Consider the following 26,543-nt stretch of genomic DNA (forward strand, 5'->3'; position numbering starts at 1 on the left):
GCCAATTTATCTGCCTCAGAAGCTGTAACACGTCTCTGCCCCGCCCTGAACAAACATGGACTAGCAGGAGGGATCTTCTCACCTGGAAGGAGTGTTCCTAAGTGAATTAGGCATCCCATTTCCTTCCTGCATCCCCTTTATCATAATGCACTTTGTCATTATTATTGTGGTTCTTTAATTCTCCCTTGATGGGATGTAGATAACTTGCAGAAAAAAAAAACCAAAAACCAACAGATGGGAAAGCAGGACAGCTGCTGCTGAACAAAATCTCTTTAACTTTTGTTTCAGTCAGTCTGGGCCATCCTGCTGGGAGTCAGGCACAGGGAGATGAGGCCTCTGCCTTGTGCCTGCTGAAAACATGCCGAGCTTTGTGCAGGGCTCATGGAAAATGAGGCAGGAAAATGTGTCAGGGGATGGAGTGGGAGGGGAGCTGAGCTGCCTGCACACCCTGAATGGGCAGCTGTGTCTTCAGGGAGCCACACTGCACATGGGGCTGCTCTGCTGCAAGACATTAGGGAGCTTTTGTTGGCAGAAGTAAGGAAGTGGGATTAAGATGCATTTATATTCATTGGACTGGGTATAAAATCAGGGGTTTAGCACAGTAAGTTAAAAGAATATATCATGCTAGGCCTGAATGGAGGGAATGGTTAAGCTGAGAATTCAGAGCTGTTATCTAATGATTAAAATGACAATATTAGACAGTAAATGTTTCATCCTACATCAGTAGGAGTTTGCAGAGTCTGTTTCCTGTAAAACAGGGAGAAGTTTTCATAGCTTATGTGTTTTCCATGAAACAGCATGGTTTGAATGCTAAAGGAAGGTAATACATTTCAGCAAACATCCCTGCACCCCAGTGGCTTTGAAGGTGTCATCATCTTGAGCCAAGGCAGCCCTCAGTTCTCCAGTCAGACCTTGAAGAGGATTTGTATCAAATGACTGGATAATCCAGGCTGGAGAAAGGGGGCTTGTGTGTTTCAGTAGGCAAAACAAGCTGTATTTTCACTGTCTCCTCTGGGACAAACTGGGATTGAGTTCTTCTAGGCTGCTGTTTTCCCTTCCCTTTCCTGAACCTGTTGCTGCTCACAGTTATCCTTAACTTTTTAGCCCTGAGAAAGAAAACAGCCTTAAAGAGTCCTTGCAGGAAATTCAACACGTTTCTCAAGAGTTTTACAAATGGCCCCAGACAATAAGGAATGCTGGATCTTGTCCCTCTGAGACTTGGAGCTGAGCTTTCCTCTGGCCATCCTGAAGTGCCCAGCTGGGCTGATAGGCAGTGCTGTGTTTTTGGAAGCCAGTGCAGCATCTCTGCTTGTGCCAGTGAGCACAGATCAGGGAATTGTACCAGTGCACGACAACACCCTGGCACTGCTCTGGGAATAGCCCTGGGCTGCTCTGTGCCAGCAGGAACAAGCCAGATGTGGCTGCTGCAGCAGACAGGACCCCCTCTGAGCAGGCTGGAGAGAGGAGCACGGGCAGACAGGAAGGATGAAAGGAACATGAATAACATTTAGATTGAATTGGTAGTTAAATTAAGCAACAGAAAATGTTTCACTTTATATTTCCATCACAGTCCTGGTGTTTCAGCCAAAAAAAGGCTGGCTCTGGATTCCTGCTGTGCCAGAGCATGACTGAGGCAAGCAGTCCTGGGATGGAGTATATCCCTGCCTGGAAAGCTGCTCCCAGCCCATGTGGCTTCAGCAAGGAGCTCAGCTCTAATGAAGTGCCCTGAGAGCAGGCACGGGGAGAGCCCTGCACCTCTGGGGAGGAGCAGCATTTCCAGCCAGCACAGCACAGATGGGGCAGGGAAGCCTCTGCTCCTGCAGCCCTGGGTGAGCTCCATGGGAGCTTGGGAGAAGCAGATGGAGAATGGATGCAAGTGCAGTGCTGGTGTCCAGAAGCACAGGCAGCAGCAGAATGTGTTAGCAAAGCCTCTGCTAGAGCTGATCTGTGAAAACACTTCTGCCTTTGGTAAGAAATGGGTCAAAACCTGGAGGAAGTGGGAATGGGAATGGTGTGAGGCACTTGCAGTGGTGGCACAAAGCTCATCACATGGGCAGGGGCCAGTGCAGGATGCTGCAGCACTTGGGCTTTTTCTAGGACTGGGTTTTAAGAGGTACCAAATTCCTGCTGAAGTTTGACTAGTACAGAAAAATGTCAAGGATCATCAGTCTCTGGTCTAGGGATGATTGTTCCAAGTTTACTTCAGCATGGAAGAAGAGTTTCCTCTAGTTCTCACGGCAGTCCCAGATCTCCAGCTCTCCCACCCAGGGATGGCACCAAGGTGTTTGGCAGGGGTTGCTTGCACAAGGTTGTGGCTGTAAAGCTGTAACACCACTGCTGCCTGGCTTCTTGTTCCACTGGGCCATAGCTGCTGGCTCGGGGTGGCTTTCTAGGTATTTCCACAAGGATGTGGAGATGATGGTGCATGTGCAGGATTAGACTCTCCATGCACATGGAGCTGCAACCAAGGAAATTGGCTATTTTTGTAATTCATGGAACCACCAGAGTGCCCAGGGGAGGCTGCTCTGGGTCAGGCCCTACCCATTGCTTCTGTAGGTCTGGTAGAGCCTGTCTTCCTGTCTCCTTGGATTTTTCCAGGGTTGTTTTGTGCTTCGAAACATGCAGACTTCTTTCATTTGCTAATCAGACGTCGCTGCATGCCAACAGGTTGGAAATTTAAGTAAAATAAACGAGCCATCTTTCCATCCAGGCCTGCATCTGGAAGGAAGGATTTCAGCAACATAATTGCTGGAGTAAACCTAGCTCTTCCAGGCTGGCTTCAGATGTTAGCAAAGCATTATGTCTTTGGTGTTTTTTGCCAACCTTCCTCTCTGTAGATTTTCTGTTAAACATGTAAAATGAATTATGGCTTTTCCAGAAAATAGATGTTTGAAGGCGATCCCAGATAAAAAGTTTTAAGATTAAAATCCACTGAGCCCCCAGAAGTGGTAATTGCTGAAAAGACAGGGTGTGGGTCTGTCTGCAAACAGAGAGGTTTCTTTTGTGATTTGATAGCAGAGGAGGAGTTAAGAATTACCAGATTTATGGAAAAAGGAAAATTATGTGGGCTGATGAACTTGGGTTTGGGGCTTTTATTGTGATTTGGCAGGTTACCCTGATGATTAATGCAGCAGAGTGAGCTTCCTTCTGAGCCTGAGCTCATGCTGCATGTGTTTGTCTCACCAAAACAGTGGTGGTTGCTATGAAATCCCCAAGCAGCCTTGTCAGTGATAGTGTTCTGAGCCCTTTGCTACAAGAGTTGCCTGCAGTGATATGAAAAGGCTTTTTATGCAGAAATCAAGACACAATGATGCATTTTGAAGGCTCCTCCCAGATTTCTGAAAACAGATCCTACAAGCACTTGCCCCTTGCTCTGCCCGTGGTGCAGGTCTCCAGCAGGTGTCGGGCAACGTTTAATACATCTCATTGCTTTTGAGTCTCTTGCCTGCCTGAAAACCCAGGTGCCTTATTAGCTTGGCCCTATGTAGCAGAGGGAGGTGAAATGAGGGATGGTGACTCTGCATGGAGAGGGGACTCCTTGGCAGCTCAGGCTGCTGTCCCCTGCCAGGGCTTGTGCTGCTGCTGGTGCTGCTTCTGTATTGCCCAGCCCTGTCAGGCTCTGATCTCCAGAGGCTCGCCCATGGCTAATCAGCAGTTTCCCATCTGACATCAAAGGGCTCCTGGCCACATCCCCTGATTGCTTCAGCTCTGCCCCATCACTGCCCTCTCTCTGGCTCTCTAGAGGAGCCTGCACTTCAATCTGACCATGTGGGATTAACCCTTCTGTGATTTATTTTAGTGGCCCTTGTGTAGAGACCAGCAAACTGGTCTGGAGCTGAGGCAGGGGCAGGGCAGGTTCCTTCAGCTGTGCTGGTCAGTGTTGCATAAATACGTGGATCATGAAAGGCCCCATTGCAGCCTAAGCACCCACAGAGGCTCTGGGTGTGATGAAGTTTTGTGTCTGGTCACCTTTTTGATAAAATCTTGTGTGGGGCTTGAAGCATTTTCCATGTGACTCATTACTCACCAAGTGTACTCTGTGTGTGCTGTTTTCCTCCTGTATCTCATTTCCCAGACGTTTAACCCCTCGTTTCTCCCCCTGCAGACCCAGCTCATCCAGATGGTGATCTGGATGCTCCAGCACCGGCTCCTGATCCAGCTCCACACCTACGTGTGCCTGATGGTGCCCCCGAACGAGGAGGAGCTCCGAGCCCAGGACGAGGACATGCCCTTCACTGCCAGGGTTGGGGGACGAAGTTTGAGCACCCCCAACGCTCTCAGCTTTGGCTCTCCAAGTATGAGCACACTTTTCTCTGCTGTTTACACTCCACCTCACTTCTAGAGCTTCCCTCAGTGCTGCCAAGGGCCATCAGGCCTTGGTAATGTGACATCTCCTCTTGCTGCAGTGCTTGCTAATTAGGTCCAGCCTTTCCTAAATTCAGAGCTGGGCACTGGTGAAAGTCCTAGGGGCTATTAGACTTCTTTTTAGAAAGAAGTAATGCTTTGTAATTTGCTGAATTCTCATCTGGTCATGTAAAAGATTTTTATGAGAGGTACTTTGTTTTTAAAAGTAACTTTGTTCTCCCTTGCTGCACTCAGAAGTATCCCCTGTGTTACTCTGGCAGATTTTGGTTTTCAGGACAGAAAGAAAATGAGATAATTTATTCAAGCAGCATTGGTTTCTGTGGGCTGTAGAGCCATTAGAGCCACCTGAGGAGACACAGAGCTGGCTTTCTTCTCACACATGATTGATTTCTGTTTGTGTCCTCTGATTTCTTTAATCCCCCAGTGCCATTCTTCAGGGTGATTCCAGGAAAGCGTTCTTTCAAGAGGATGAGTCAGATATAATGCTGAAATCACCAAACTTTCCTGCCTGGGCTGTTCTGAGCAGCCTTCTCAGAACACTGCTGGGCTTGGATATGGGGAGAGATCCTCTCTGTACAACTTGGAGCTTTACAGGAGTCATGAATTAGGGCAGAGATCTTGGAATGTGAGTCAGATGAGTCTGTGATCTGCTTTTTCTGGCTCCCTCACAAGAGGATATTGCTTCTTGGCCTCTCTGCCTGCTTCCACCTTCTGTGCTGTTAGGCTTTTCATGTTACCATTTCACTGTATTCCAGCACAGTTGTCTGGGAATTCTCTTTTCAAATGTTTTTATGGACTGTTTATGGTCTCCAGAAGTACAGTTTTCCACACAAATTGATGACTCTGTTGAAACATTTGAATTTCCCATTGAGAAAATCGCTGTGTTGTCATATGACTAATTGCAGATTCATGGAGCACTTGGAGAGCCACTCTCTCTGCTCTCCAGAGAAGAGGGATTACTTGGAAAGGCTGCACAGAAACAGCCTGAATTGATAAACTTTGCATCCTTATGCTGAGGAATACAAAAATTTAATGTATATGTGTGTCTCTCTCTTGTCCTGATAGCCAGTAGTGATGACATGACTCTGACAAGTCCCAGCATGGATAATTCCAGTGCTGAGCTGATACCTGGTGGGGACTCACCCCTAAATAAGAGGATGACAGAGAATCTCCTGGCAAGCCTGTTGGAACACGAGCGGGAAGCCATCCTGAATGTCCCAGCTGCCCAGAACCCAGAGGATCTCCGCATGTTTGCAAGGTGAGCAGTGCAGGATGCAAGCATTGGTTCTTATCCTCTCTGCTTTATGGAAGGATTGCTGTGGAGACTGAGCAAATCCTGTTAGCCTAGGGGTTTGGAGGAGAAATTCTTTTGGGTTTGCTCCTGTATTTCATCTGTAATACAAACTAATATTTGTGGCACAAGAACACTTGGTAACAAAGAGTCCTGGGTGTGTGAAGGAGCATCAGGGAGTATGGGTGGACTTCACTGTCCTGCCAGTTTTCCTGGTCCACACATGGCAGACACAAAACTGCACAGCCTAAAAAACCCATCTAAGCAGGCAAGGCAGAGACCCAGTGATGCTGATGCTGCCATTTTGTGTCCATTGGTATTTCCAAGCCAGCTCTCCTTAATTTTATGGTTTGTAAACTCCATGGAAACATGAGACACAGCGCCAGCCTGAATACTTTTACAGAGTGTCCCAAGGTGTGTTTGGCAGTGATGAGAGCTCACTGCTTAGCTTAGTTAAGCTAAAGGCATTACGATGTGTGATCAGGAGCACACATTTTGTTGTCACACATTTGCACCCAACAAAAACAGGCATTATGTGTTTCTGCACATGGTAGAAAGAGAATGACTTCCAAAGCAGCCATCTAGGAAGCAGGGAGGGGGGGAAATACTTTTTCTTCCAAAGGATTTCAAAACTCAGTGGCATCACTGGAATGCAACTTCCACTGATTTTCATACTTGTGGAACAGAAAACCACCTGAGGCAAGGACTGCAGCTGTTCCATATTTTGGATTGAGTTGGTAATACCTGAAAACCTGGTTCTTGCCCTAGGATGGATACAGGCAGGTAGCCCAGGGAAATTGTAATAGCAGGAAGATGCTTTCCTTGTCTGTGGCAGAGTACAGCTGAGGGACTTGGACAAAGCTCGCAAAACTTGTGGGTAGTTACTGCTCTCTGAATTATTCGTCTCCTTCATCTTCTGCAACTCTTCAGAGAATATGCTCTGACTGGGAGGCAACATTGGCAACTTGAGAACTCTGAAGTGTTTTTTTCTTTATTACCAGCTAAGTCATTACAAAACCACAGAGGAAAGAAAGTAACAACAAAATCATATTTAATATCTTAAGACGGAATTTGTAGGGGATTCCTTGGACCAGTTCAGTGGCAATGCAGATTCTTTGTTATCCTAGTGAGAGGAAAGGATGTCGTGATTGCTCCCCTCTCATACCCTCAGCTGGGTAAAAGAGTCATTTGGAAGCTTTGGAATTGCAGATGCAAGAAATTCCTCTAATTTCTTTGTGAAACCAGCTGAGTGATGTTTATTGTGCAGTTTGCTCCTGCCCCAGGTTCTTCTGCAGATCCCCAAGCCTTAGCAGGTCAGAATTTCCAGTCTACTACAGATTGAATTGACAAGTGCAGAGTGCTCTGAGGCAATAGTGAGGAACAAACAGATTAAACAATAAATAAACAATAAACAGATGGGTCCTGTGAGCAGATGCTGCAGTGCACGTGTAGGAATGTTCATGCCAGACCCTCTTGGTTACTGCTGGTTTTATACACCACAACTTGTAGGTGTATTTTCCCTCTTTTTGTGTCATAACTATCAGAGATGAATGAGTAAATCTGTTGCTCTCAATGAAAGAGAAGAAGCCATGGTGAAGCTGCCTGAAGGAGATGACCTCCCTCAATACCCTCATGCAGGTACTGCTCCAGCCCTGGCCAACAGCTCTGCTCTCATAGCTGCCTCCAGAGCAAAGTGCTGTAACTGGTGCCCCAAAATTCCTGTGGTATTTGCCCTTCCCAGGATGCTGTGTGTGCACAGAGGGATGGGCTATTTCCAGCACAGCAACAGAGCTCAGCCTGGCACATTTTCCTGTGCTGGTGCCTCTGAGTGCCTGTCCCTTGTTACACAGACAGCACAGAGTGCTGGTGCCTGTCCAGGGCTGTGCTAAGCTCATGTTTGAAGGGAGAAACCTTAAAGGGAAGTAAGGAAATACTAAAGCTTGGCTCCAGCATTGGCTGCATTAACCCTTCTAACACTGAATGGGGATTTAAATCCAAGTTCTTTCCTAAGGTGCGATTACAGGAGGGTTGGCATGTCCATCCAGGAGGAAGCTTGAGAAGGAGACAGTTCTTTTTGAGCTAGATCCTCAGTAATGTACACTAAGCCTTCCTCACTGCACATTAAGCAGTGCTTTTGAAGCCTGAAGAAGCTGGAGGCTTCACTCATGGCTTCTCTCCCAAGCCATGGGTGTGGAGTTGCTTTCAGGGCTTATTTGCCTTGCTCTGAGATTGGGAGGTGAGATCCTTCCCTGCACTGGGGAATGCTCATTGGCAGCACTGAGCTGTGGACACTTCTGCTCTGGTTTCAAGCACTGCTGTGGCAGGGACATCTGCTTGGCCAGAAACAAGCTAATTCTATTTGAATTGCTAATCTGGGAGAATTATTTTCTTTTTAGTGTGTAGGAACACTCCAGTGCTGTTAGAGGGGCAGCTCTTGCAACTTGTGGAGGGGAAAACAGTGATGAGCAATAGAAAGCAATGATCTTCCATCACTGCATCTGGATGTGCACATCTGTCAGCACACACACCTGAGCAGCTTCAGAGGGACTCAAACACAGTGCCAGTGCTCCTAGAAGTGCCATCTCATGCTGATTGTGTCCCATAAATGTTCATTGCCCAAAAAGGCAAAGGCAGTGCCCACCTTCTCTGGAGCTGTGAGCCCCAAGGACAGCCTTGTAGATTCTGGTTGGACTTTTGGGAAAACCTCCTCTGGGAGCATGGTGCAGCCCAGGACAGATTGCCCAAGCATGTGGAAGGATCTCCATCTTGGAAGGGTTTGAGAAAGCTCCACAGCATTAGCAATACTCCTGCTGGAGCTGGAAGCTGGGCTCGACTTTGGGGGTGTCTTCCAGCTGGCGTTTTTGTGATATTCTTTAATATCCTCTCTAGCTTTTATTGGAGTGGAAAGTATTTAGTCTTGACAAATCCAGACTCTTTCTGAATATGAGATGGATTTATTTATTGGCAAACTGCTCAGTCTGTGCTGCTGTGAAAGCCAGGTTGTGCCATTTGCACAGGAGAGAGCTGAGCCAGGGTATGAGCACATGGGCACAAGAGCCTGGCACAGAGGAGGGCATCCCCAAATTCACTTTGTGAGCTGTGAGATGAGTTGTAAAATACAAATGTTTCTGTTCACACCTGTGGGAACAGTCTGGCTTTGACACACCCAAGAACTGACACTGTCCCTGTGAGTGACCATTTCTCAGTGCACACAGTTGCCTTTGGCCCAGGGGAGGTGGCCAGTGAGCCTCATGTCAATCCCCAGTGGGAGACAGTGCAAAAGGCAGATGCACAGCCCAGATACGGGAAAGGCTGGAGCTTGTCTTGTTTGCTCGTGCTGCAGGTACAGAGAGGCAGCATTACCTTCTCCATACTGGTGCCAGCTCGAAAGCTGGCAGAGGAGCAGCAGGAGGGAGCTGGCAGCAAGCTGGGGCTGCCCAGCCCCAGGCTGCCAGTGAGGATCCTGCTCTGAGCCCACAGACAGCTCATGGGGGAGAGAAGGGATGTGGCAAGTTGGGAAGCAGAGAAACACATGTGGCAATAGGGTAGAGGTGAAAACTCTGCAGTGGGGCATGTGATGGAGGGACACTTGTTGCATGGTGACTCCTTTCCAGTCACCTGTGAGGGTGGTGGGTGACAGGAGTGCCCAGCTGAGCAGCAGGAGGCAGCCAGGCAGATGTTGGTCCTGCAGGGAAAGCAGGAGCCACTCCATCCTCCAAAACAGGCCGGAGTGCTCCAGTGGATATGGGGTATATTTTGAGGGCTGTTCCTGCATGGGGGCTGTATAAATGGATTGGAAAACAGATCATGTCATCTCAACTCTTTTTACAGTCAGTTGGCATGAAGCTGCAGATGGGTAATGGAACATGAACAAAGGCTGCTGGAGACAGAATGTGATGTGGAACATGTGGAGGCACAACTGGCTGTGGAGCTGGGAAGGGACTCTGGCCTTTGGGCCTTCTCGGGGTGGGGAGTATTTGAGTCACAGCATGGCTGTGACGTTTGGGAGGGTGTCAAGACAAGAGACTGAGCAGCAAACTCAGGCTTCATGGCGGGGGCTGCCTTGGTGTTATGGCTCAGAGGGAACTCTGGAGAGGGGCCCTCAGCCACTGGGGACTTCTGCTGTTTGTCGTGGACCCTGCTGTCCACTGTGCAGGGCCAAGGTTTTCTGATGGCTGTAGCATGTTGGTGGCCAGCAGAGGGGTATCTCTGCTGTCTTTGTTTAAAGAGAATAGGGAATTTAAGAAGCCAGCATGGTTTGAACTTGGGCTTCAGGGGATTTGTAACTCCCACAGCTTCTCTGTGGTCCCTACCACCAAAATTTCCATCTCCCCGTTGTGACTGCTCCACCCAACCCAAGCTGCCCAAACCCTGAGTGCAGGACCTGTACAAAGCCCCTTGGACTGCTGTGAGGGAAAATTGCTCTTAATTCTAAAAGGCGGTGCAGGTACCCAGACCCCTGATGCAGAGCTGTGACAAAGGGTAGTTGCAGGCTTAGCTAAGAGAGCATAGAGTAAATCTGCCATGTCCTGACTTCTCAAGGCTCATTGGCACTTGTGTTTGTTCATTTTCTGGAATTATAACTAAGTTGAAAATTGTCAGTCTTGGGAAATGCCCCAGACTGGGAAACCTCTTGATCCAAGGAGACCTTGGCAAAGCCCCACAGTGGGCAAGTCCCATCCTTTTCCAGGGGATTTCTGTGCTAGGCATGATTTAATTCCCTTTTCATGCAAATGAGGGACATAACCCAAACAACCTTGTGATTTGCATCCCATGGGAGAGGAGACCTTGGGGGTGGCAGTATGAGTCTGAGCTGCTTTTGGCCCACGTGCTCCCTCACTCTGCTCCCTGCAGGCTGCTGCACTACTTCCGAGGTCGGCACCACTTGGAGGAGATCATGTACAACGAGAACATGCGGCGCTCGCAGCTGCTGATGCTGTTCGACAAGTTCCGCAGCGTGCTGGTGGTCACCAGCCACGAGGACCCCGTCATCTCCGTGTTCCAGTCGCTCCTGAAGTGACTCTGCTGGCACAGAGGAGGGAGGAGCCTGCCACGCTCTCCATGCTGAGAGTCTAAAGGCAGCCTAAAATCTGCAGGAGGTGGTTTCAGTTCCTTCTCGCCATGTGACACACAGCAGGTTGTCCCCGTCCGTGCCTCAATGTCCCAGCTGCTCCCCGAGGCTCCAGGGCCTGCTGCAGGACAGCACGTGCTTGCTCAGCCTGGATTCCTGCCCTGCCACGTTCACAGCCCTTCCTGGCCCTGCTGCTCCCCAGGGATCCTCAGAGTGGGACAAGAGGGTTCTGCTGTGGTGCTGCTGGCAGAACTTTTGGGGGGACACTGGTGCCCTGGGAGTGCTCCCTGTGCTTTCCAGCATGGCTGCTGGGACACTCAGCTGTGAGAGCCTGTCCCAGAGTGACAAATCAGAGTGTGATTTGGACACAAGGCGTGCATGGCCTTGTTCCAGGGCACAGGGGAGCTGGCCTGCCTCCTAGGGAAATTACCCTGGGCACCCAGGAATTCTGTTTGATCTCACAGCAGCGAGGACAAAAGTGGGAAGGCAAAGTATCACAAGTAAACATGAAATCATGAATGAATGACACAGCCACTGTGTCACAGCTCATTCTTTCCTTGCCTCAATATCCTTATTCCCAAGTGTTTGTTGGAGCAGGGCTGTCACCAAGCAGCCTCTGTGTTCCTGGGTTTCCACGTTTCCCAGGTTGTGCCTGGGGATGGGACCTTGGTTGTTGAGCAGGACTGAAAGGTGCTGGCCAAGCTGCAAGTTCAGGGACATGTTCCACCCAGAGGCTTGGTGCTCAGGGCACTGGGCTCTCAGCTTGTCCCCCAGGGCTTGTTTTGTCCCTCCAGTCCCTCTCCCACAAGAATGGCTGTGGCTGCAGGGAACCAGACAGGGATCCTGGCCTGGGTTAAAGCTATCCAGCAGGAAAGTGAGATACAGGGCTGTGTTTCCTGCTCTGGTTTGGGACTGTTCCTCCAGCTGTGCCAGGGTCAGAACAAGATGCAAGAGCCCTGGGACATGCCAGGACCTGGGGACAGCAGGAGCTTGTGCCATCTCACCCCTGCCTGTGTGAGGCTGGAGCTTTTCCCAGAGCTGCAGGCCCTCAAGAACAGCTTTGCTTGCCCACACCAACTGGGACACTGGGAGCTTTAGCTGACTTTCCTTCCAGCAGCCACTGGGGGAGCTTCCTCGGGTTCCCTTCAGCGAGTCTGGCCCTGCAGCTGCAACAGGGATGGTAGAGAAGAGCAAAAAAAACATATCTGACCTAAAAATCAGCTCAACATCACTGGTTTAGGCCCTGTCTAAACCAGCCCCAGCACCTGAGCATCAAGGTGAGCTACTGAAACCAGAAAAAAGGCTGCCCATAAGGGGCTAAACCAAATTCTTTCATGGGATAGGGACAAGAGTATTGAAAAACTTGAGCCTTTTTATTGTATGTGAATTTGAAAGTGGAGGTGGGGGGTGTGTCCCTGTCACCCACCCACTGTCACTGTGGTCCTGCAGGTCCTGCCCTGAATCCTGGAGGTTTTTCCTCTGTACCTCAAGCCAGGCTGCTGCACCAGTGCTTTCTCTGTGTGGGGATTCACACAGTGCTAAGTTCGGAAGTGGTTTCAGAAGCAGCTGGGAAAATGAACTAAAACCATTCTTGTTCTCCAAGCTGGACATTAGAGATAGGCAGAGGGTGGAAGGGGTCTCTGCTCAAAGGAAAGGTGTTAGCTCAGGTCACTCAGGCCCTGTCTGTGGAGGTGTGAATGGCCCACAGCTTCTCTGGGCCCCTGTTCCAGTGTTTGACCACCCTCACAGGGAAAATTTTTTCCATAGAGCTAATGAGAACTTCCTGTTTTCCAGCTGGTAGCCAGTTGCCTCTCATCCTGTCTGACAGCAGCCTGGCTCTGTCTTCTCTATCCCCTCCCCTGAGGTAGCTGCAGACAACAGTAAGATCCTCCCATTACATCCTTCTCTCCCAGCTCCCATCCTTTCAGTCTGCTCTGCTGCCACCCAATTTTTAACTGTTTCCCTGCAGCAACCAAGTACTGGCCTCTGCTGAGGGCTGAAGTGATGGGAGCAGCCCAGAGCTGTGACCCTTCTCCTCTCACCCACCCTAATTAAGCTTGGATCCGTTGGCAAGGGAGAAAGTGGCTTTCAGTGTCCAAAGTGTCCAAAACCAGCCTCAGTTCTGGCTGGGAGGCCCATACCAGTCTCCTGCAAATAAAGCTCCCCCTTGCCCCATTCATTGTGACAAAGTACATTTATTGTTAAAAACCCCCCAAGCCCCTCTATCTGCCCTGATGCAGCTTGAGGCCACTGTACAGAGCACAGCTCAAGTTCTGGTCCCCAGGACACTTGCAAGACTTGTCAGCTGCCAGGTGAGTGTCCTCTTGCTGCCATCTCTCTCTCTATTTTCTTGTCTACAACACTCACAAATCTGTTTCCTCGTAAATAAAACCTGAGTGGTTTCTGTGCCCACTCTCCCCTGTTGCCAATGCCAATCCTGGTGGTGGCCACCACGTCCTGCTCCCCTGGCAGGTCCTGTCCAGGCACCATCCAGATGGCAGCATCCTGAGTCAGGTCCCTTTGGTCAAAAGCCTTGTCGATGCCAAAAGCCTGGCAGAGCTTGGAGGGCCCATTGCAGAGCTGCCAGTCCTTGAGCAGCCGGGTGGGTGCTTTCCTGGAGGCCCTGCGCAGCTCCCTCATGGCATCCAAGCCCTGCAGAGGTTCCAAGGAACGCAGCAGCACTGCAGCCCCTTCTCCTGTGCAGAACAAGAGCTGGATGTTAGTATGGGGCTGGTTTTTGGGAATGTCTCACCTTTCAGCCCACTGCCAGCAGCACTTCAGCTCTGAGCCCATGGCTCAGTCTGAAAGAAGAGGGAATGGCCTGGTGCACCCAACCCTGGGGCCTGTCCTTTGCTCCCTTCCCTCCTCCAACTCTCCAGTGTCCTGTAGCTCTGTGCCCTTCATTCTGCAGTGCTGACTTGCTCTTCCCAGCTCCACCTGATGTTGCTAAGTCTGGCTGCTGCTCCAAGGCTTGCCAGAGGGCAAGAGCTTTTTCTTATGTCAGCACAATGTTCAGGAATAAATATACATCTGGTTCAGTTTTGGCAGAGGTATCCAAAGCTCTGCTCCCAAACCCAGTGCATTTTTAATAAACTGATTACAAGAACTCCAGCTAACAAAGGTGAGGAGGAATGAGTCTGGATGCTGCCAGCAGAAAGAGGCAGCTTGCAGAGTGAGGCTGGACAAAGAGAAACCTGGCAAGGAGCTGCAGGCACTGGGAGCACACACTGCTGAGGGAGCCTGGGCTAGTACCAATCCAAACTCCCTCTGAAGGTGTATCAGCTGGGATGAGCATGGCCTTGGGTCACGGCACAGCTCCAACAGAGTGTGATTTGGACACATGTGCCAGAGAAGCTCTCCCAAGGCAGGGACCTGGGCAGGACAGGGCTGCACAGTCTGGTTTGGGATGCACAGCCCTGGGAACAGCACTTAGCAGAGACCTTTCTATGACAAAAACTGAACAAAACTGACAAATTCTTTTCTCAAATGTGATTTGCCACCGTCAGAAGCCTTAGGTCTCTTTTCCTCCCAGCTGTTGCAGGCAGGTGACAGCAAAGCAAAAATGCAGCTCCTGAATTCCCTGTCAGACAAGGATCTCCAGCCTAACTGGGACAGAAACCTTTCCCTGGTATTTTCCAGTGGTCAGCAGAGGCCCAGGTCTCCTCCTGCCCCTGAGTGGGTGAGGAGAGCACTGGCACAGGGTGTGTGTGCAGCCCCACACATCTCCCCTTGTGCTGGCCACCCACAGCTTTCCTCCCACCAGCATCTGCACAGTGCTGCTCCCCAGAGTCCCCTCTCCCTCTCCAGCCTCAAACATCTGGAGCCATGCTCATGCCTGGCAAAAGCTCTTTTTGTAGGCACTGGCAGATCCCTAAGGACCTGTGATTTCCTAAAATGGACCCCCTCTCGTATTTTGTACAAATCCCACACTAAATTACCCCTCTGGGCTCCCAGTGAGGTCCTGGTTCCTGGCTCTCTGAGGTGTGCCTGCTGCCCTGACTACAGCTCGGTGAAGCCAACAGCCTGAATTCCAACAGCTGTCAGCAATCTGTTCCCAGGCACTCCCTTCTCCAAGGAGGGGGATTGATGCTAATCTGGCAGCCAAAAGCCGCTTCCCTGGCCTAACAATGATTTGGAGCTCAAAGGTCATTTCAGATTTTTAAGAACATGTTCCATGTCCTAATTCTGCTTTTTATCAATGCACAAAGAAACATCCTTCCCATCATATTGCTGCCTCCCTTGCCAGGAACAACTGCAGGATTCTGAGCAATGTCTCATTACACTGCTTGCTTTCACCCATCTCATCTGGAAGTGGAAACTGGTCACACTTGAATTGAACCGAGTCCTTGGGAGTTCACATGAAGAGAGACAAGCACTTGGAAAACTGCAGGTGCTCCCAGAGCAGCACAGAGCCCAGCCAGGGGGAACTTCTGTCTCTGGCTGCTCTTTCTGCATTTCCAGCTGGAAGTCTCCAGGCTCTTTCTAGCTGTGGGCAACATACATCCCACTCTGCCCAGAGAGCAGCTTTGGGAAGAGGTAAAGACAGCAGACAGGACAAGAGTGCAGGGATACCATGATGAGCTACTGCCCCTCACACCTCTGGGTCCTCCTGAGCAAACTTCCACATTAGAAGTTTAATTTTAATTCCCAAAGAGTGGCTGAATCAACTCCAGAGTGCTTCATCCTGGCTTCCTCCCCCTCCCAGTCTGCAGCATTTCACTCTCATGGGTCGCCTGAGTTCAGCATCTGCCCAATGTGCACGTACCAGCAGCAGCAGGGCCAGCTGGGCATGCTGAGTATTTTTCTCTCCTGTTAAGAGTCACTCCATATAATGAGCAGCATTCAGGGCTAAAAGCTGGGTCTAACAACACTGCAGAGGCCAATTCTCTCCCTGAAACAGCTTTTGGCCACTGGAGAGAAGAGAATTTTCTCCTCCATTAACCCACCTGACTCAGTGCTCCCCAATACTTCCTTCCAAATCCTGGTCTAGGAGCTGAAAGTTAGGGAGAAGTCCCTGCAATGTGACCCTGGGCTGAGCATCACCAGGCTCTTGATTTTACAAGCTATTCTTTCAGATCTGGCAGCAAAACACAGACCTTGTCAAATTCCAGAGAAACAGATCACAGCTAAGTCAAAGAGAGGCATCACTGGCATTTATCCTCTTCCTGAGGCAAGGGAAGCCCCACATCTCTCTTAACTCTAGGGAGAGCTCTTAGTACTGAGATTACTGTGCAGCTCAGGATATACTGTAGGATTCATGCACAGTAAAAGACTTTGGCTGTATGTTTTCTATAAGCTCTTCTCCTCTACCACCCATGATTTCTCCAAATGTAGTGATGCCTGCTGTGGCTTCAGGCAGTTGCAGTATTTCACTCAGTGATGGGAGGACCTCTCACAGTAAAATTCCCCATGATGTAGCTTTATCTCAGTTGATGTGTATGGAGATTTCCCCTTCCTCACTGACAAAGAATACTGGAGCCTCATCTCATTATGGTTTTATGAACACAGGGCTGTGGGTGACACACTCCTCCCATCCCTGAGCGATACTGGAGCCTGAATCTCAGCAGTAAAGAGAGAAGGTTTATTCCACCTGGAGTCAGAGGCTGTGAGGCTGTGTATCAAAACAAGTGATCCCTAAAGAGTCAGAGCTCCACTGCTTCAGAGGATACACTTGTCTCTTGGAGCCGTTTGCCTTCAGAGCATGCTATGAAGAAGGACCAAACTATGCCACAATAAATGTTTTTGTTTTTCTGCCAGGGTTTCTTTGTGTTTTTTCACAGCCAGAGTCAAAACAAAGTTTTGAAGGTCTATCCCATATCCAGAGAATGAAATGCTTTTGCCTTCTACCCAGGTGCCACCATGAAGATGACTCCCTCGATCCTTCCCTCAGACTAAACCACAGCACAATAAACAACTCCTTCTCCCTCTAACTGGAGAAAAACATCTTGGGTGTGATTCCTCCCCAGATTCTTTCTTTCAACACTTCTGCACGTGGGCAAATACATAGAAGGGGCAGCTCCAGTTTTTGTAGCTGCATCAGTGATGCACAACATGCACAGCCATGGTACTGACTGCAGTGCTCTGACAAAGCTGGCAGTGCCAGCTCTGCCTGGTGTCACTCACGTGTGACAGGATGATGGGGAGGGAGTTTGTAACAAAAAATCCAATGAATTCCATTACCACAAGGAGCCCTTTAACTGCTTTGCTACAAAACTAAAACAAGGTATATAAGGAAAATTTTCCCTAAGTGTTTATTTCAAAGAAATCTTTCTAGAATTCAAAGGCTAAATATCTATTTTTTTTAATAAAAAGAATTATTCTTAATATTTTAATCACCAAGAATCCCATCCTGACAAATGAACCATGTGCTTTCATAATCTCAACAGATTTGGCAGAGCCAATGTAATGAAGTTCACATGTGTTCATCCACCAGACTCCAGACCCTCAGTTGCAAAATCAGGCTCTTCCTCCACACTATAACGTGGCACTGTTTTTCTGCTTGGCTTCTGTCCAAAGGCCAAAACCTGAGCATTAATGGCCACAGTTACATTTGCTTTCCACTTAGGAATACATAAGCTTTTTAACCTTTATCACTGAAATAGTGAAAAAGAAAGTTAATTGGGTTTGAGATTTTTTCTAACAGAATGAGTAGTTACCTAGGAAACATTTGCTGCCATTTCAAGGTGTCTAATTAAACCAGAGGTTCATTGCAAAGCAAATACTGTCATTCTTACAGAACGGGAAAAAGAAGGAAGTTTTCAGTAACACTTGTTAAGAGTCTTGAAATGTGGAAGGAAAGTTTCAGTAAATTACAGAATAATTTAATTAGAGCTTGATTATTTTTTCTTGAGAATAATAAAAGAAGATGGAAGATTCTGTAACAGTCTGGGTATCTTGATTTGGGTGAGGGGTTTTTTTTGGCTTTTAGATACAGCTAGACAGCTAAAATGCTCCTACTGACTCCTTGCTTAAGCTTAGGACATCTCAGACTTTTTGTTTTCTCCAGCATTTCATTCATTTCACTCTGAAGATAAAGGTAGGAGACAGAGGAGTTTCCTGCCATGGCAACAGACACCAAGATTTAGGCTATCATTATTGACTCCAACTTTTTCTCTACATCACCACTTTTGAGGAACAAGGTTCACTCAATCATATGACTGAGGCAGCAGCCCAGTCATCAAAACTGAAAGCTCCATCCTATATCCAGATTCTCCCTCATTTCTCAATCTTTGTGTGCCCAAACAGCTCCCACAGCTCCCAGCTGGGACAAACTGGGCAGCTGGAGGTGGGCCCTGCCTGCTGTGCTGTCTGCCCACAGGTACACCCTGATCACAGTGGCGAAGCCCAGGTTCCAACGGAAGATGGGGACAGCAAGTCACTGACATCAGAGGGCCCACAGAGAGCTCACAAGTGACTTGCAGCACCACTGTAGCTTGAAATGTCAGCCCCATCCTGCTGGCATTCCATCTCTTTCAGCCTCAGCTTACCTTGGCTGGAAACATTCATGCAGAAATAAATCCCGTAGATCTGATACACGTACAGAGTTCCTGGTTTCATGAACATTGCTGCGTTCCGTTGTGTTTGCTTCCCACCTTTCGAGTGGGAAGCTTCATCTTCCCCACCCAGATAAGCTTCTGTTTCAACAATCCTGCCCCAGAGCTCTCTGCCATCAGGAAGTTTGCGAACTAAAATCTGAAAGAGAGGTCAGAGTGCATCAGTTACCAGCCCTCAGTACAAAATAACCACAGCAAGAGCTGTGGAAACAGAGAAGTTGGAAAGAAAGGACCTGATGGTATTAAATTCTCTCCAGTTAGCAGTTTATAAGCTAACACCAACTTTGCAGCTTCCACAGCCCAGTACAAGGAGTTCCCACCTGTCACTCACCCCACAAAATGCCTGGAGTGTGTAGATGAGGCAGTATGAAACAGAATCAATTTATGATCCTACATATGCTAAAGCCCATGGAGTTGCTTTTGTGGTTATTTTCTGTATTCTCCACTCCAACCCATCAGGTTTAAGGCAAAAATCACTGCTAATATCAACCTTGAAGCATCATGAATGTATTATCTTTAGATCAGAAGAAATATGAGAGTGGCACAATTAAGTAACTGCTATGATTAGACAGTCTCCCTCCCTGGAGATGTTTCAAAGCAGTCCCAATCCCAAATCACAGAGATAATCAGCTCTAGAGAGGGCATCAATGCTATTTCAGTATTTTCTGCACCACAGAGAAAGGCAGTGCAGGAGAGATGGGAATTGGCTTCAGGCAGACAACAACAGATCTTTGTTATTACAGTGTGTTCTTGCTGCTGGTACCTCCTTAAATAAAACAAAGCAGATGCAGGGGAAACAAAACATGACAGACAAAAGATTCTTTTTAAAAATAAAAAACACACTAAACTTTGTATAAAGGAATTTGTGGTTTGACCTGATTTCTAAACTTTGTGCTTTATTTAATGTGTATGAAATACTGCAGCACAGTCTTGTTTGGGCACCAGCAATCAGTTTAATTAAAACATTTCAATTATGCAGCTGTTCAAAAATGACCTTCAGAAAACAAAGCTTAATTCCTAGCAGATGTTTGTGCTGGATTGCTAATGCAGATATTGATCTGATCCATAATGGATGCTCCAGGAGCTGGTTTCCAAAGCTGCAGCTCCAGTATACCACAGTTTCCCTACAGCACTTGTCAAATTGTTGAAAATAATCTGTTTATTTATGTTTATGGAAAAAAAAAAAGCAGTGGTGTTCAGCAAGTGGGCTGGGAGCAGCCCAAAACCAGACCTATGTGGCCACATTTCTCCCTCAACATGATGAAATGCAATGGTAAGGTTATGGGTTTAAATGCATCCAGGAATTTCCCTGTCTTCAGACACACCAAATACTCTGTTTAATAAAAAAATTCAAAAATGGTGATAATTCCCAACATAGTAAGCCATTTCATAAAGGTTATTTTTCTCACTGAGGATGTACCTTGATGTTATGGCAGTTCCCTCTGAAAGGCCATTCACTCATGTATCTTTTTTGTTTCCAAGAACTCAGGTATCATGAAGGTAAGCAAGATTAATATACCAGATTGCCTCCAAAATTTGGTAGAATGAAAGTAATGAAGGAAACACTAAATTACATTTATGAGATAATAGGCTGGATCATGGGAGACTGGGGGTTATACTTTAAAGAAAATGTAAAATTAAGGTAGAAATCACATGGTTTGGAATACAAGGCCTGAATAGGAAAAATACATAATTAGGACTCAAAAATCATCTGCCAGAGTAACTGAATGCATGAGGGTGATGGAGCCATTAAGACAACAAAAATGTATCAGTAATGGGAGACTTCAGGCATCCTCAGACAGACCAGGACATGTGCAATGTTTGCTTAGACACCATCAAATGTTGTGCGGAGCGAGGAATCAGGAACATCATGAGAAAAGACTCAGTTCTCAGATCTGGAGCAAAATACAAAGTCTTTTCCAAAGACTTACTCCTGAAAAACAACTCGGTATCATGACCGTGAAGGATAAAGTTCAGAGTCTTTTCACAAGCATTAAAGTCCAAGAATAATCTACCAGAGCTCTGCCTACCAGCAAAAAGAGGAAACTACGTAAAGTGAGGGAGCTTGTTGGGAAGAACTTCAGAGGCAGCCAAAGGTTAAGGTCTGAAAGGCAAGCCTCTAGCAGGATGTCTGCAAAGATAGCAACACGTGGAGTATCACAAAGAGGTGAAGGCAGACCAGAAAGAAACCCAGCAGGGCTAAAAGGCAGAGCAAAGGCGTCACTTACAAGCAAGATATCCTTAGAAAATAAGAAAAGGCTGGATGCAGCAAAACAGGCCAAAACCAACAGTTTGTGGAACAAATTCCTTAAGTTATCTAAAGCCATGAGAACCCAGAGAGTCTGCTCACCCTGCAGACAATAAAGGTATAAAAAAGACTCAGAGAAGATAAGACCATAGCAGTGAAACTGAACACACATTTTGCAGTTGAGTTTAGAAGGTCCTAGACTGGAACTTTTTATAGGGCAAACACTAAGGGAACTCCCTCCCCTGGAAACAGCCAGAGAGTTTTTTGAAGGACTCACTAAGCAGAAGAGTCATCTCCCCCACTCTGATTTCCAAAGGCTTTCAGCAAGGTCCAAAGACTCCTCAAAGTTTATGCAATGGGCTAAGGAAGCAGTCCTTGCATGAGCAGGTCATGACTTGGAAACTCAGAAACAAAAGATAGGAATAGCAATATCTGGAGTGAAGAAAGCTTAATTGTGGGACTGTGCAATCCTTAGCATAACAAGACAGTAAAATGGAGGCAAAGAAGATGTTGCTGACTGCAGAGCATTGCTTTCCACTGGGCTAAGCAAGAAACAAAAACAAGTGAAAGCAATTGCTGAAAGGAAGATAATGGGCCTGAAACAGCCTTCAAACCACAAGCAGCTAAGCACATTTTACTAAATAGAAAAAAGGGAGGAAAACTCCACCAAAAAATCCCAATTAAAAATGTGACAGACTAAATCTGAAAAATTACTCCTCTGACTTCATCTAGAATAGATTCTGCTACTGGTCTTTAAATTCCACTGCACTTAGCAAAAGAAGGAATGTGAGCTGTATTCCTAAAATAGCCAAGCCCGGGAGTCAAATGGCAAAAAAAGAATTTCATCCTTTTACACAAAGTTATTAGCTAGCACATAATCCAGTACAAGAATGTCATTGCTCATGTCTTACCTGCCCCAGAAAAGACTTGGCCAGACTAACACAGGGCTGGTTGAAAAAATCTTCTTGTAGCTGAGGAGAATTTTTTTTCTCTATTGCAAAATATTTGCTGCTTTTTGGAGAAGGATCTGCTCCAGGTGTAGTGTTCAGCTGCTCCACGGCATTGATCTGAGGGAAGCTGCTGGTGTTTTGAAGAGTACTTAATTGAGCCAACAGCTTTCTTTTTCTTGGCATAGTTCTAGAAAATTGATATAAGTATCATTAGGATTATAAAGCTTATTTAAAAACAACTCACTTCCACAAACTTCTGCTTTTACACATCTCTGTACAACAATGAATCTGAAAGCTACGACTACATGGACAACCTATGCAAACTGCAGCAGCAGGTGACAGATTTAGCTGTGTTTGCACCAGGCTGGGCAAATATTGGGCTCTACTGATGAGCAAACAGAAAACAGCAGTTTGAGTATTCATCTTTTAAGGACTGCGGATAAAAGCAACTCTGCTCCACTAAGCATTGAAAATAAGTTTGCTGTTAGGCTAGAAAATTCAGAAAGTAAAAGCAAAGATAAATCAGTACTCTGTACTTTTTACCTAAAGCTAACAAAATCTTTTAAGTAGAAAGAAAAAACAAAAACTAAGCACTTCAAAAAATGTGCTGCCTCAGAAAGCCCACGGAAGCTGTGTATCAATCATTTTCAAAGGTAATGTAACTGGATCGGAATCTAAACCTCCACAGGAAATTTAGAGATGCCCTATTCAGAGTCACAAACTTGTTTACTGTGCTGTAGAAGTGCCTGTGTTAAAATCTCCCAAAAACGATTCAACTTACCAGAAAGATTCAAGCTACTGTTCCAGCCAACAGCATGGGCCTGAGGCAGCTACATCATGTGCAATTGTTCTCCTGGTTTGTCACCACTTTCCATGTGAACTCCAAAAAACTGATGTTTCGTTTTCAGTGCTGCAGTCCTTCCACCTGCTGAACGGGTACAAGCATTTATTCACTGGATAAAGTGCTTTGAAACAGTTCAAGAGATTCTGGAGATCTGATGGAGATGTGATACCAAGAGTGCACCATTAGATCAAACTCCAGAATAATTTGCAGTTTTCTGTTGGTCCAGAAAAAGCCCATCTCCCAGATGGGCAGTGCTGGAGATGCTCTTAAGCCTTTTCCTATACTGAATACACAGAAAGCTGAAACCAAACTTTTAAAATGCCCCCATGTGCACTAAATTTGGAAAGTGGCAGCCTCAAAAAAAGGACTTTTACAAGAGAATGCAAAGACACCAATTCTAAATGGGACCCCATGTAGACGTAAGGATACAACATCATACAGATTTAGAAATGGAGAAAGAATCCTATAGCTGAACCTGGAAGGAAGTATATACATAAGTAATTAGCTGTTGTCATTCATTTTTCACCAGATCATCAGCATTTAAGAATTACTACAAAAACTTTCAACATCAAAACCAATCTTTATCTTGGTCTGATGGTTCTCACAATGAAGTTCCACCAGCAACAGTTTATTTTCACTACAGTGAAATTCAGCATTGCTACAATCTGAATCACCAGTGCCAACTCCCCAACAGTGCTATGTTTCACTTCAGAAGAATCCAGACACAAACATATAAAAATAGGTAGGAAAAAAAAGATCAAATCACATTGCATGACTGGCAAAGAGGTAGGATGTTTTTTTTTTTTTTCTCAGCACCTAATTCTTTATTGCAATAATTCAATGGTGTTAGAGACTTGCCACAGAACCACCAGCTCCATGCCAGGTACTCTGCTCTGAACTGTGGCTTTTAGCTGGTGGGAATTCTTAAAAATTTTGTCAGAACTCACCAGCCTGCCTCAGACAGAGCTGTCTGGTGGCCTGGGCAAATGAGTCCTATCTCGGAGAAAGAGCAGCAGGAAGGAAGGGCCAGAGGAGGAACACCTCACCATTTCAGAATGACCCTCTGAAACACTCAGTCAAGGCAGCACTTCCCACAGAAGACAATACCTCCAGTCTCCTCTGACAGTATTAACTGGAACTTCCAGCTCATCAGCCACACATAAAGCCATGCTGCAAACATGGCTGACTCGAGTGGAGCATTAACTCATTTGGTAATTTGTGCTCTTATGGAATGCGACATCAGGAACAGGATCTGAGCTGCCTGGCACCTACTGCACTTCCAATTAAATCATTCCTAAAAGCTGCAAGTGCTCCTATTGACACGTTACAGCAGCAGCCTCAGGGCACTTGTAACTTCACTGCTGTGGGCTGATCCTTGACACACCTCAGCGTCTTCAATAGGAACAGCAGCAGGGAATTGCCTTGTAGCCAGGAGAAATGGGTCAGGACAGAAACATGAGTGCAGAGTGAGGGGCTGCAACACCAGCTTAGAAACCCAGGAAAAACCCCCACATTCTGTGCTCTCTCTGCTTGTTCATAGAAAGATCTGGAACACAAAGCTCTGTGCCTCAAAGCCTATCTACGCTTTCTGGAAAGGATGTTGCTTGTAAATACAAATCTCTTCTTGCCCAAGAAAAATCACACTGTAGAAGGCAACACATACCACGGATCCAAGCCCTGTGCATTTGGGAAGCAAGAGACTCAACTTCTTCTTTAAGGATACATACAAATTCTGCAGCTCTTCATTTCTATCTAGATTTTCCTGCTTGTATAATAAACAAATCCTACTCCTGGGCCTCAAATAATGAGCCATGGGTTTAATCACTTTTTACTAATCCTGCTGTAACCAAATTAACTACAAGTTGTTAAGCACCTCTGGTAAAAGCATACAAAAAAAAAAATAAAAAGAGTATGGAAGTCAGAAAAAGAAGATCAAGAGCTGAATCAGCACAAGTGCCTGGAGTGTTCAGGACTGCTGGGCTAATCTCAGGCAAGTGGCTCAGAAGCCTGAAAGCCAGAACTGGAGAGACACTGCAAATCTGTGCAAAACCCAGCTCAGCAGCAGATACACCCTGTACTCAAGGCACAACAGAGTCTACAGAAGATTCTTTAATCCTTCTAACAAGACTGCATTTGCAGGCATTTCCTTAGGTATTTAACGAGTTGTCATGAAAAGAAGGGGGGAAAAAAATATATATCCCACCAGCCATTTGCATGTACTTTTGGCTCTCAGGTCCAGATACCTGCAAAACCTTCCTCAGGTTCATCAATTTTTCTGACTGAATAATGGAGTACATAAAACACTGCCAGTTCTAGAGAGACAATTCCTTACAGCAATTCCCAGTTGTACAGATTTTAAGTGGGAACAAATGCTAGGTCAGTGCTGGGTCAGACCAAAGGATACCTCTCCCTGTATCCTGCTCTCCAGCCCAGGTCAAGAGCAGGAGCCTGGGGAAGAACAGGATAAACATTCAGTGCTCCTCCACACATCCTCCATGTCTCTGGACTGGACCCTTCTCAGCCTTCCCTGAACCTCAGCCAGCCAAAGGGAGACCTGACCAAGAAAGAAAACTTCATAGAATTAGTTATTACTGCTCACTCATTTGTGTGGGGAATTTGCACTGCTCCCCACCCACCTGCACTTCACCACCCTCAGCTCTCTTTCCCACCTTCAGTAAGGCAAAGCCAGCTGGAAACACTGATTTTCCATGTCATCCACAAAGCATCCCTGCAGCACCCCAACGGTGACCTCCAGCCACCAGGAGAGCTGCCCATTTACTCACATCCTCTTTGCTGTCTTTGCAACAACTGACTATTTATGACAGGGGAACTCCCTTATTATGTCCAGGGTGCTCAGGTAAAGGGCTCCTGTTTAAAACCTTCCTGAAATCTGAGTACAGACTGTGAGCCACACCTCAACATGCTTATTTAGACCTACAGAAAATTCTAGCGTTTTTTTAACACGTGACTTTTAAGCCCATGACACTTATGCAGCTCTCCAATAATCCTACTTTGCTACATTTTCTATTAATTCACTTGTTGGTGGTCAAACTTCCAGGTCTGCAGTCCTTGGATTTCCCCTAGAACCCTCTTCAAAAATTAGTGACACATTTGCTGCTGAAAACATCAGCAGTGTTTTCTGCTGTCCTTGGGGGCTGCATCTGGTTTGGTAGTTTATTCCTGCCTGTTTCTGCCAGTTTAGCAACTTATTCCTGCCTGTTATTCCTGTCTTTTTTGTTCCATAACCTCTTAAACAGACATTTTAAAGCAGATCCTTCAATGAGTTCTCAGCATGAACGATGTCTCTCTGCCTTTCCTGTCTAGTCTACCCTATTAGTGACCTGAAGTAAGTTAATAATGTATAGTTTTCTGGACAACAGTGTGAGAAGCAGGGAAAAAAAAAAATTGAAAAAAGACTGCAGGCATGAGCTATTATAACCATCGAGTCAATTTCTCCACAGACAGATTCTGACAGCACGTGCAATCCTAATACCGCAAAAATATGCCAAAAGGGATGTTTTTATTCACCTTACTAAGTGCTGGGGATCTCGTTTCCTTGCAATTCAAGTCCTCGCCCCTACTCCCTTACCGGGCATCTTGAGCTTTTTTGGGATGAAACCTAACTCATCCTTCTGTAAAGAATAAAGAAGGTAACAACGAGCAATGACGAAAAACAAACAAACAAACAAACAAACAAGCTTTCTCAGCAGAATTACATTTCGGTTGAGGACACTCGTGATTTGGAGCGGAATCCAGGGCTGCAGCGGGGGGCGCGCCCGGCAGTGCTGGGCAAGGCCGGCCGGGCCCGTTCGGGCGCTGCCGGCGCCGTGGCCGCGGCTGAGCCCCAGGAATCCGAGCTCGCTCCTCCGCCCGCCCCGGCCGTTCCCTGCAGCTCCGGGCCGTTCCCGGCCGTTCCCTGCAGCTCCGGGCCGTTCCCGGGCTCCCCCTCACGCACCTGCCGGGCCCGTTCCCGCCGCGGGCGGGCGCGCGCAGCCCCTGCCGCGGCCCCGCGGAAACCCCGCAGCTGCCGTGAGGGGCGGGCCGGGGCGCTGCGAGAGGCGCGGCCGTGAGGGGGAAGAGCCGCTGGCCGCGCGGCGTGAGCTGCGGCCCCGATGTACAGATTCTTCTTCCTCAGCGGTGTCTCGTCGTGCGTGTTGCTTTCTGGAGCACAGACCCTCTGTAAACCAGCGTTTGAACTCTCGCTGGTTTTCAGCATCCACT

The 26,543-nt window shown here is 47.2% G+C and overlaps 2 protein-coding genes across 17 annotated transcripts in view; one reads left to right on the plus strand and one right to left on the minus strand.

Annotated features, from left to right (window-relative positions):
- The window catches only part of NPRL3 (NPR3 like, GATOR1 complex subunit), a 42,165-nt gene extending 30,908 nt beyond the window's left edge, over nt 1–11,257 (plus strand). For 8 of the 10 annotated variants that reach the window (XM_053958032.1, XM_053958033.1, XM_053958036.1 and 5 more), the window contains 3 exons: nt 4,106–4,295; nt 5,431–5,623; nt 10,511–11,257. In XM_053958032.1, coding sequence (XP_053814007.1) covers nt 4,106–4,295; nt 5,431–5,623; nt 10,511–10,676 — 549 coding nt within the window. In that variant the 3' untranslated portion in view covers nt 10,677–11,257. Of the gene's footprint in view, nt 1–4,105; nt 4,296–4,789; nt 4,892–5,430; nt 5,624–7,200; nt 7,295–10,510 lie in introns of those variants that run through there. The other 2 variants (XR_008433807.1, XM_053958038.1) reach the window with 2 other exon arrangements.
- Nucleotides 11,258–12,902: 1,645 nt separating this feature from the next.
- Nucleotides 12,903–26,334, minus strand: MPG (N-methylpurine DNA glycosylase). 7 transcript variants are annotated; one of them, XM_053958046.1, is made up of 7 exons: nt 26,039–26,271; nt 25,851–25,954; nt 24,727–24,876; nt 22,260–22,406; nt 21,440–21,665; nt 18,215–18,419; nt 12,903–13,423 (listed from the first exon to the last, which is right to left on the minus strand). In XM_053958046.1, exons 5-7 carry the CDS (start codon nt 21,659–21,661, stop codon nt 13,029–13,031), a joined length of 822 nt encoding a protein of 273 aa, XP_053814021.1. In that variant the 5' UTR covers nt 21,662–21,665; nt 22,260–22,406; nt 24,727–24,876; nt 25,851–25,954; nt 26,039–26,271; the 3' UTR covers nt 12,903–13,028. The 7 variants fall into 7 exon arrangements, with proteins under 7 accessions (XP_053814021.1, XP_053814019.1, XP_053814020.1 ...); XM_053958044.1 differs by lacking the exons at nt 24,727–24,876; nt 26,039–26,271 and adding an exon at nt 26,278–26,334; XM_053958045.1 differs by lacking the exon at nt 24,727–24,876 and having other exon boundaries at nt 22,260–22,403.
- Between the last annotated feature and the right edge of the window lie 209 nt (nt 26,335–26,543).

Source organism: Vidua chalybeata, chromosome 16, assembly GCF_026979565.1.
Source record: "Vidua chalybeata isolate OUT-0048 chromosome 16, bVidCha1 merged haplotype, whole genome shotgun sequence".
In the NCBI taxonomy this organism is placed as follows: Eukaryota; Metazoa; Chordata; class Aves; order Passeriformes; family Viduidae; genus Vidua; species Vidua chalybeata.

Coding starts and splice junctions, on each gene's coding strand:
- MPG (XM_053958044.1), bottom strand. CDS start 21,661: ATGCCAAGAAAAAGAAAGCTGTTGGCTCAATTAAGTACTCTTCAAAAC. Junction 18,420..21,439: donor CCAAGTCTTTTCTGGGGCAG/GTAAGACATGAG, acceptor CCTCTCTTTCAG/ATTTTAGTTCGCAAACTTCC. Junction 13,424..18,214: donor CATGAATGTTTCCAGCCAAG/GTAAGCTGAGGC, acceptor TGTTCTGCACAG/GAGAAGGGGCTGCAGTGCTG.